Here is a 12,120-nt window from a genome sequence, read left to right on the forward strand (position 1 = left end):
CTCGAACGATTTACTGATTATAAAGCCATCCAAAGTATATTAAATAGCCAAAGTTACTAATTAATAGTCATACAAGGCTAATAAAGCCGCGCAAAGTCTATAAAGTCATCCAAAGATTAAGTATACAACATTATCTAAGGTTGTTAAAGCCACTCGAAGCTTATAAAGTCATCCAGTGTTTTAAAAATCATTTATAAAAAAATATGAAGAGCCACCCAAAGTGCTCTAAGTCCCATAAAGTTTATTAAGACACGCAAAATTTCTAAAGCCAAGCAAATTAAAAAAATACCCTAAGCATTTAAAGCTAGCCGGAATAAATACAACCACCCTAAACTTTCACAAAGATATCCAAAGTATTTGCTAACTGTGTCGTTTCCTCCACTAATTCCACCTCTATTGCTAAATCAGCATTTAATAACTCCCCCTCTCACATTATAAATATTTTCATTGCATTATCTGTGCGACATTTATTTATTTTAAGAGCCAGCTAAATTATTTACCAAGTAGTTATACCGCTCGACTATTATCAATTTTTTCTCAGTAAATGGTTAGTACAAAATATAAAATGCTAATAACTAGTCTGGTAAATTTGGCTTTGTGATTATGCTACCAATAAAACAATCAACAATGTCAAGAAATTATTAATTATTATATTCCCTTTGTTCAGTAAATAAAATGTTATTATTTTTTAGGCTGAATTTTAAATAATCCTTAAGTTAGTATATCTAAAGAAGACAAAGTGTGTTAGCTTAATGGACCTAACAGAAGGTGTTTTGTAAGGTTATTGAATCGATGCCCCACAAGGAAGGTTCCTTGATGTTGGTGAGGGGCTCTTGATTTAGGGAATTGGATCTGTGCTCCAGTTCCCCGAATTAAGCCTGAATGCCTTCCACATCCCTTCCCCCCCAGGCGCTGTATAATCCTCCGGGTTTAGGGCTTCCCGTTGATTATAATAATAATAATAATACGGAATCGATGAAGAATAGTATTTATTGTGGAGTGTAAGATAATTTTTTTCCGAAAAGACTAAAAGAATTGCATAAAAATATATGATATTGATACCATGAAGTAATTAGCCTTTCACAGATAAAAGTTGTTATAATTTTTTTTTAACTTTTACTATAAACTGCATATGACCAATAAAAATCTGTAATACCGGAATAGAGAAATTTAACATAAAATCACTACGGATGACAATATAAGAAAAACATATACAACTGTAAAAAAGTTATGCCATAAATTTTATGTAACCCTTGAGAATGTAACAGAAAGATTGCAAAAAATCAGCTTTAAACAGACTGACTAGTACTCAATCTTAATTTTCAAATCTTCTGTAATATATATATATATATATATATATATATATATATATATATATATATATATATATATATATATATATATATATATATATGCAATAAGATCACAGTGAACAGGTGATTTCAAAATATGCAAAACAACCACTCTGAAAGAATAGAGAAATTCCAAGCGCTTTCGTGACTACTCACATTATCAAGGAACTATGAAAGTGAAGCATCCAAGGAAGCTATATAAGGGGTCCGGCCAGCACCTCACTATCAGATCCCACAACGGTTAAACACGTGACGCGCGGCGAGCCAACTTGGATAGGTCCTTTGCACAACTCACCCCCAAGCTATTCTACCCAAGAAAATTTAAAAATTATTTGTCCAGTGTATTATTAAATTCTTCCCAAATTCTATTAATTATAAATGGATCTAATTTATATAAACCAAAGGAAATATTCATATTATTGTCAAAACTGCTTTTTATGAAACAAGATTCAATTATATTCCTGTCGACCATTGACTTGCTTGATACTACTTTCTCAACTTTTTGAAAATCAATTGGATGGTTAAAATCTCTTACGTGAATATATATATATATATATATATATATATATATATATATATATATATATATATATATATATATATATATATATATATATATATATATATATATATATGTATATATATATATATATATATATATATATATATATATATATATATATATATATATATATATATATATATATATATATATATATATATATGTGTGTGTGTGTGTGTGTGTGTGTGTGTGTGTGTGTGTGTATTACAGATGATTTGAAAATTAAGATTGAGTACTAGTCAGTCTGTTTAATGCTGAGTACATGTATAAGAGTACGTACCAGTATGAACAAGTCTCATTGACAGTGAAATGCTAAAAATAACCTTCATCAGCGCTTGTGAATATTTGGGCTTCTAAAAGTAAATATAAAATAAATCTGTGTCAGCAGTTTAATGGTCTTCAGTTTTGGAAAGGGACACTTGTGGTACAGTTCAGAACATATATTAGAGAAAACATTTTGCCACGAGTGACAACATAATTAGGACTGGTGAAACCACGTGTGGGAAAATGTGTTCTTCATTAAACGTCCAAAACTATTCGCCTTTTTCCTCTGTTTAAAGGTTTGTAACAGTACGTGGACAAAAACTAGTTTTTGTCAAAGACTATTGATAATTCCTGGCATCAAAAACCAAAACATTGCACATGGCACGAAAAAAAAAACTTACATTTAAGAAGCTCATCAATTTGTTTTAATCTCACTATTTATCGAAGAATTGAGACACTTATGCAACATATGGGAATCTATATTGAAGAAACGTTCCGCCACACAGTGGCTGCATCAGTCCAATACAAAGTAAAAAGGTATAAGGAGAGGAGGAGTTTAAGGTAATCAGTCCCTCAACCTTTAATAAAGATTCCGATACGTTGCATAAGTGTCTCAATTCTTCAACTCTTCGGTTTTCAAAACCATTCATCTCACTATTTGTACCTGAAACAGTAGAGATGTTTTTAGTAACTTTCTGCTTCGTTGATAGAAAAATCTTAATTCATGGCGTCCCGTATTTTGTGATTCTAGTTTTAATAAGAGAACTTATTGATTTTAATATTTTTTTTTTAAATAGTAATGTAATATAAGAGGAATTTTATAACGTATTTTATATTTTAGTTAAAATATGTGAAACATTATCATATGTAAATGAGAAAATTTGATTTTATTGCTTATTTCGATGTTTCATAAGCATTGCTTTGACATATTTTAAATTTTAGCAGCATGATTAACATATATGACAGGAAAGGGACACACATACACACACACACACACACACACACACACACACACACACACACACACACACACACACACACACATACACACACAGAATAATTCATTTGGTCGAAGACCAGGCAGAACTACAAAGGGATCTGGACAGGCTGCAGACCTGGTCCAGCAATTGGCTCCTGGAGTTCAATTCCACCAAGTGCAAAGTCATGAAGATTTGGGATTGGCAAAGAAGACCGCAGACGGAGTACAGTCAAGGGGGCCAGAGACTACAAACCTCGCTCAAGGAAAAAGATCTTGGGGTGAGTATAACACCAGGCACATCTCCTGAAGTGCACATCAACCAAATAACTGCTGCAGCATATGGGCGCCTAGCAAACCTCAGAACAGCATTCCGACATCCTAATAAGGAATCGTTCAGTACCCTGTACAGCGTGTACGTTAGGCCCATATTGGAGTATGCGGCACCAGTTTGGCACCCACGCCTAGCCAAGCACATAAAGAAACTAGATAAAGTGCAAAGGTTTGCAACAAGACTAGTCCCAGAGCTAAAGGGTATGTCCTACGAGGAGAGGTTAAGGGAAATCGACCTGACGACATTGGAGGACAGGAGAGATAGGGGGGACATGATAACGACATACAAAACACTGAGAGGAATTGACAAGGTGGACAAAGACAGGATGTTCCAGAGATTGGACACAGCAACAAGGGGACACAGTTGGAAGTTGAAGACACAGATGAATCACAGGGATGTTAGGAAATATTTCTTCAGCCACAGAGTAGTCAGGAAGTGGAATAGTTTGGGAAGCGATGTAGTGGAGGCAGGATCCATACATAGCTTTAAGCAGAGGTATGATAAAGCTCACGGTTCAGGGAGAGTGACCTAGTAGCGACCAGTGATGAGGCGGGGCCAGGAGCTAGGGCTCGACCCCTGCAACCTCAACTAGGTGAGTACACACACACACACACACACACACACACACACACACATACACACACACACACACACACACACACACACACACACACACACACACACACACACATACACACACACACACACACGACCCGCTCAATATGCAGGCATTATACCAAATAGCTGAATACACATTATTGACTGTTATTGCTGGGATATATTACAGGTGATGTGCTTTTGGAACTCTTATGAACACATACAGTATTCAGTGTATCACCTGTGTCCCGCTTCATAGAGATGTATACCTGTGCTTGAGACAGGTAATTTATTTCGACTACTTTTCTGCTCTACGACCCCGGCCTTTGAGGATTTACTTAGCTTGCTTTGAACTAGAGATTTTGCTGCTCTGACTTACTTTACACTCCTTTCATTTGTAAATTTTTTTTACATGTCTTGCACAAGACGGTGTAAACAGTAGAAACATGCAACTGAAACATAGTGGAAAATACACTAGTCTTAGGACGACTTAAGAACCTTCGAGTTCTTCTTAATCAATCGGTTATGTTAAGGTTAAAGAAAAAAGTATTAAACTGTAAAATCACATAAAACGCACCTGTGTTAGTAATGAAATCGATCAGTTTATTCATGTTTTTTCTGAGTAATTACAAGAAATAAATTACCTGTAGAGAGACCCTGTGAGTGAATGTCACATTTGCATACTCGTATAGACGGCTGGCAGTATAGGAGTTACAAGTGTTACCTAATTACCCACAGGTGGGGCTTAAAAGGTGTATAAAAAGGCCTTCGTTCATCAGGGAAAGTCATTCATACCTTCTCCCTGCCTGCCTTACTCTTCCACATCTACAGCAGAAGAGAACTCCAGAATGAGGTGAGTGATCCTAATACTTCCAGTTAGCTTTCTCCGTCTTCATTGATTTGTACTTGGGAGAGAGAACCAGCACGTGAGCTAATGATCTATTTCTGTTCAGAGAGCTGAGGTTAAGTTTGTCTGGTAAAAAGATCTCTGTCACTGCCCTTCATTCATCCCACTTTTCTGTCCGTCTGAAAAATGAGGCAAAACACTTACCCAAGAGCGTGAAATAAACGCTCACAGGTATTTAAAATGAAAGTTAGAAACAGAGATTATTACACTCACAATCTTAATGAATATCGTTACTGTTGCTACTAGCATCACTACTGATGCTACTACTACTGCTGATACTACTACTACTACTACTACTACTACTACTACTACTACTACTACTACTACTGCTACTACTACTACTACTACTACCACTACTACTACCACTACTACTACTACTACCACTACTACTACTACTACTACTACTACTACTACTACTACTGCTACTACTACTACTACTACTACTACTACCACTACTACTACTACTACTACTACTACTACTACTACTACTGCTACTACTACTACTACTACTACTACTACTACTACTACCACTACTACTACTACTACTACTACTACTACTACTACTGCTACTACTACTACTACCACTACTACTACTGCTACTACTACTACTACTACTACCATGGTATATGTCTGAGTTAGGATCTGTTTGATACTGAGGTTAGGTTTTTGTTGAATTATCTTCCACAAAATGTTCATCAAGATAGACTATTTTAGTTTGCTGAAAAAAAATTTCAAATCCCATTTGGATAATTTCTAGAAACCTGCACAGTTTCTAAATTTATGCAATACATTAAGTAGCCTTAAGAAACTATATATTAAGGAACTTCTTTTCTCATATTAACTTTGAATTTGCATCCACTAATTAGCATTATACGGGAACTGTTTTCAAGTGGATCCTCTTCCCTGTGGCCTGAGGTACAGTATCGTTCATTGAAGAGATGAAACAGTACTTCTAGGTACATAGGGAGTACTTCACGGTACATTAAACACCGAACATATGAGTAAATGTTACTGTACGGGCTTTCAGTGTTCATATTGCCCGACTCTTCAGTCAGGAACCACCGACACTCCACCATCCACCTCATAACTCTGCGGACTTTACACTTACGACTTCAGTAACACTGTGACTTTACTTTATCGTTATGGAATCCTTGGATACGACGAGAATGAGCCTTCAGCTTAACAACTCTACTAAATTTATACAATTCTTCACACAGTTAATCAATTTTATACGTAAATTTTAATTTTGTATCATTAGTCAGTCAGGCAAGGTTAGCAATTTTGGCAGCATATTAGTTTGTGACCCTTTCTTTTGATTTTTAAATGCATTATTTTTTAAATATATCAATAATTTTTCGTAGTGTTCTTATATATATATATATATATATATATATATATATATATATATATATATATATATATATATATATATATATATATATATATATATATTTTCAACAAGTCGGCCGTCTCCCACCGAGGCAGGGTGACCCAAAAAAGAAAGAAAATCCCCAAAAAGAAAATACTTTCATCATCATTCAACACTTTCACCACACACGCACATTATCACTGTTTTTGCAGAGGTGCTCAGAATACAACAGTCTAGAAGCATACACATATAAAGATACACAACATATCCCTCCAAACTGCCAATATTCCAAACCCCTCCTTTAAAGTGCAGGCATTGTACTTCCCATTTCCAGGACTCAAGTCCGACTATATGAAAATAACCGGTTTCCCTGAATCCCTTCACTAAATATTACCCTGCTCACACTCCAACAGATCGTCAGGTCCCAAGTACCATTCGTCTCCATTCACTCCTATCTAACACGCTCACGCACGCTTGCTGGAAGTCCAAGCCCCTTGCCCACAAAACCTCCTTTACCCCCTCTCCAACCCTTTCGAGGACGACCCCTACCCCGCCTTCCTTCCCCTATAGATTTATATGCTTTCCATGTCATTCTACTTTGATCCATTCTCTCTAAATGACCAAACCACCTCAACAACCCCTCTTCTGCCCTCTGACTAATACTTTTATTAACTCCACACCTTCTCCTAATTTCCACACTCCGAATTTTCTGCATAATATTTACACCACACATTGCCCTTAAACAGGACATCTCCACTGCCTCCAACCGTCTCCTCGCTGCTGCATTTACCACCCAAGCTTCACACCCATATAAGAGTGTTGGTACTACTATACTTTCATACATTCCCTTCTTTGCCTCCATAGATAACGTTTTTTGACTCCACATATACCTCAACGCACCACTCACCTTTTTTCCCTCATCAATTCTATGATTAACCTCATCCTTCATAAATCCATCCGCCGACACGTCAACTCCCAAGTATCTGAAAACATTCACTTCTTCCATACTCCTCCTCCCCAATTTGATATCCAATTTTTCTTTATCTAAATCATTTGACACCCTCATCACCTTACTCTTTTCTATGTTCACTTTCAACTTTCTACCTTTACACACATTCCCAAACTCATCCACTAACCTTTGCAATTTTTCTTTAGAATCTCCCATAAGCACAGTATCATCAGCAAAAAGTAACTGTGTCAATTCCCATTTTGAATTTGATTCCCCAAAATTTAATCCCACACCTCTCCCGAACACCCTAGCATTTACTTCCTTTACAACCCCATCTATATATATATATATATATATATATATATATATATATATATATATATATATATATATATATATATATATATATATACATATATATACATATATATATATATATATATATATATATATATATATATATATATATATACATATATATATATATATATATATATATATATATATATATATATATATATATATATATATATATATATATATATGTATATATATATATATATATATATATATATATGTCGTGCCGAATAGGCAGAACTTGCGATCTTGGCTTAAATAGCAACGCTCATCTTGCCATACAGGACAAGTGTATGCAATAATTTCGCCAAAATCATTTTGAACCTAACGAAAAAAAATGTATTTCACTGTGTTTGTTTAGTATTAAATTATTGTAAACAAATCTAAAATATATTTAGTTGGGTTAGGCTGAAATAAATTACTCTTGTTATAATATGGTTAGGTAAGTTTTCTAAGATTCTTTTGATGCAAAATTAAAATTTTTTACATTAACATTAATGAAAAAATATATCTTTAAACGTATAAGAGAAAATTTTAGAAAAGACTTAATTTTAAATGAGTTCTTGCTAATTGACCAGTTTTACATATTCGGCATGACATATATATATATATATATATATATATATATATATATATATATATATATATATATATATATATATATATATAAATATATATATATATATATATATATATATATATATATATATATATATATATGTATATGTATATGTACCTTGTCCTAAGGTTCGTAGGTTCGAGTCTCCTTCAGCCAGAGATCAGTGTTTGTGTATATTTCGCATGCTCTCCCGAATTCCTTGCATATATATATATATATATATATATATATATATATATATATATATATATATATATATATATATATATATATATATATATATATATATATATATATATATATATATATATATATATATATATATATATATATATATATATATATATATATATATATATATATATATATATCGAAATGAGTAGGATGTCCAGCTAGAAGCGTTCAAGAGTGTGTGTGTGTGTGTGTGTGTGTGTCCGAGTCATCATCATTGTTATCAGCATAATCATTATATTCATCACTGTTATCACTTTCTGATTTACTCCAACAGGTTCACCTTGCAGCTGCTTGGTTGCATTGCCCTAGTGTGTGTGGTTCTATGCCACGCCCTGCCTGGCAGGCACGACAACCATGAACGACTTCGAAAGGCCTTACGAGACCCCGTTGATTTTCGCCAGGACTAGTACGCAGCCTTATATGTGCCTAGTTGAGGGAGGAATAGATATTTCTTATTGTAGAAGCGATGTGTCTGAGAGAGAGAGAGAGAGAGAGAGAGAGAGAGAGGCTGTATTAGGAGTACCTAGGAGCTATTATTTTGATTTGAGCTTTTTAATGAATTTCGCTAGTAAATAAACTGTAAACGAGTAGGAGAAATGCACATACATGTTCAGACAATTGGAAAGCAGGAACGACTCCTTCTGAGTCCGTGTTATTCAATGAAGATCTCTTTTGAATCCCTGTGCAGGCTCAATGTTATTTAGAAGCACACCTTTGTGAATCCCTGTTCGCTCTGTTATCCAGGAACATACCGTTGTGAATCCCTGTTTAGACTCAGTGTTATTCATGAACGACACCATGTGAATCCCTCTTCAGAATCATAGTAAATAAAGTAGTTATCGTCAGTAATATCATAAGTTTCTCCTATTGATCAATAATCTTGATTCTTTCTCATCCCTCAAGACTTTTTGTTTTCTACTGTTATCATTGCATTTATGGTGGAGCGCTAAACATAAATGGGGGTTATACAGCCCCTGGGGGAACAGGAGGCATTCTTCTTTAAGAAGAATAAACATGAAAATAATTTCCATTAAGGAAATCCATTAAGGAATTAGACCTACCCTTCCATTTCGTGGCTTTAATTTCATTACCCTTCAGTCCCCAGGCGTTGCAATGACCATTTCGAGGTTAACACTTCTCCCTAATTAATTTAATAATTCAAAGTATTATTGATGAGTAAGACACGTGTTCAAAATGAGGCATCTTTACCGACGAATACTGTCGAACAAAGAGGTGATTACAGTCTTGGAGACAGAAGTGGAGACGTACTTTTGAGGTGATTAGTCCCTTCGGCCCTGATGGAAGATGGTCAAACTCTTGGCTTGATTTAGCATGTGTCTTACTCTTCAACTTGCCCTTATTGTGTACAGTATGTATTATCATTTTCTAAGCATTTCTCTTTTAATTGTTTGCAGCAGCGACAGCTGGGACTCAAATAGCAACGACACAAGCAGCAACGAGAGCGATTACAAAAGAATTGATCTGAAAGTCGCCAACAACAACAGGCGTTTCTGGTGGCATCACTCCAGTAGCAGTGAAGAGAGTAACGAGAGTAACAACCGAAGACGTTCATCCACCACATCAACCACAACAACCACCACAACCAAAACAACCGCTGCTGTTGGAAAATAGATATCCTTTGACAAAATAACATGAGATTTCCTATCACTTAAGACAACCAATTTTCCACTTGAGACTTCCTTCTTGTCCCTTAAATACATCCTAAATTTCACTTGAAAAGACGTAATTTTCACTTAAGATGACCTTCGTGACTAATAAAAACGACTCACATTTTCACTTGAAAACATGATATATCTCACTTAAAAACACTTACGTTTCACTTATGACGCCTTGCACATTACCTAGGACACTTTCTCCTTCAGGAAAGGTTCTGAAGCTCAGTATTGTAAAGATTAACATATAATAAGAACAATAAAAGGTACTGGTGTTATTACCTATAAACAAAAAGAACTCAAAAAAAAAAAAAAAGATATATACGGGGCAAAAAGAGCGATTAGTGGAGCATCATATCTTTCTGTGTAAAGCTTAATAATGCAAATTTCTTTGCTACTTAGAAATAAATTATTATCTCTGTTGGCTAATAAAGTAATGCATTAAGAAATCTATTTTCTTTAATATACCACAAGACATTCCGTATATGACAAAAATTACCAAGTATACACATGCACACACACACACACACACACACACACACACACACACACACACACACACACACACACACACACACACACACACACACACACACACACACACACACACACACATATATATATATATATATATATATATATATATATATATATATATAGAGAGAGAGAGAGAGAGAGAGAGAGGGAAGAAATATATTTAAAAGAGTTTAAGGTCTTTCGGATTAAAACTTACTTCAGACGCTAGAACTTTCAATGAACCACCTGGATATTAGCCAAGAATTCATCCAGTCAGGTGGAAAAGGATGCAGCATACTTTTCTTCAAAGTATTGAGAGTTAGAAGCTCGATCCTCAGTTCATAGCTCGACATCCAGGGAATCGGAGCCACTCCCTCTCTTTCTTTAGCAGGGGAATCGGAGGGGGGGGGAGATTTAAACCTGATTACCTCCTAATTCCCATGCGCTATATGACCCTTAGAGGTTTAGCTCTTACCTCCTAATAAGACAGCTATAATCCTTAACTCCTAATTCCCACAGTGTGGGTTTAGATCTGGAGGATCTTGTTTTCAGTTTGGTATCTTTTTCATCATAACATGACTGAAAACCAGCCGTAGGCTGGAGGAGAATTATATTTTGTTAAGGTAACATTTCTGTCTATACAACAGAACGAGACTCTGTCCCAATAAAAACGTGTCCCGCAGCTTGGGTTTCTTCTTCACTGCTGTCAACAGTTAGTTTTTGTTTATTATGCACCCCACACCTATCCTGTGGGCGGTAGTCAAAGGATTACAGAGGTACATAATTGGTCCAGGGACTGGGCCCGAAAGATTTGATAGCTGAACAAGTTACAAAGGCAATGAACTCAAGGTAGATCTGGTCACAATCATGACCAAGTTACAAAGGTAATGAGCAGGTGGATCTGGTCACAATCATGACCAAGATACAAAGGTAATAATGAATCATCTACACGTCTATATATGGTTACAATCATGAACAAATTACAAAATAATGAGCCATGTCAACAGTGTGCTCTTTAGACAGGCGATGCTTGATCGAGTCGTGTCGTGAGAGAGGTCAGATCGCACGAGGGTTGCATCTGTGTCCATCTTGCGTAGGCGTTTGTCCAGTATGAAATATTTCCCACCAACGTGACCCGGATCTTGGCAAGGTTGACCAGCGTCACGCAGAAACTTCAGGTTTTTTTTAAACAGAGAAAGATATCGCAGACGATAACAAAACATATTTTTAGAGGAAGTCTCATCTACATTAAAGAATTTGGCTGAGAGATGTAAGGCCATTGATTTCTCTTATAAATATGAAATTAAGGGAGATGTTCAGCTATAAAGCTTCATGTATATCTATCAATTAATTTATTTTAGATAGAGTCATTATTTATATCCATCACGACTGCCTCTCCGACACTAAGCTA

General features: G+C 35.2%; 2 protein-coding genes across 2 annotated transcripts in view; both read left to right on the forward strand.

Moving 5' to 3' along the window:
• Window positions 1–691, forward strand: part of LOC138853868 (uncharacterized) — an 8,958-nt gene extending 8,267 nt beyond the window's left edge. Inside the window, exon 5 of the mRNA XM_070093269.1 lies at window positions 1–691. This exon is cut by the window's left edge and continues 397 nt beyond it. The gene's annotated coding sequence lies outside the window, so the exon portion shown is untranslated.
• A 4,132-nt stretch (window positions 692–4,823) lies between these two features.
• On the forward strand, window positions 4,824–10,528 carry LOC138853845 (uncharacterized). The gene is made up of 3 exons (XM_070093162.1): window positions 4,824–4,938; window positions 8,795–8,926; window positions 9,936–10,528. The coding sequence occupies exons 1-3, from the start codon at window positions 4,934–4,936 to the stop codon at window positions 10,150–10,152; spliced, it is 354 nt and encodes a 117-aa protein (XP_069949263.1). The 5' UTR covers window positions 4,824–4,933; the 3' UTR covers window positions 10,153–10,528.
• The last annotated feature ends 1,592 nt before the right edge of the window (window positions 10,529–12,120 follow it).

Source organism: Cherax quadricarinatus, chromosome 42, assembly GCF_038502225.1.
Source record: "Cherax quadricarinatus isolate ZL_2023a chromosome 42, ASM3850222v1, whole genome shotgun sequence".
NCBI classification, from domain to species: Eukaryota; Metazoa; Arthropoda; class Malacostraca; order Decapoda; family Parastacidae; genus Cherax; species Cherax quadricarinatus.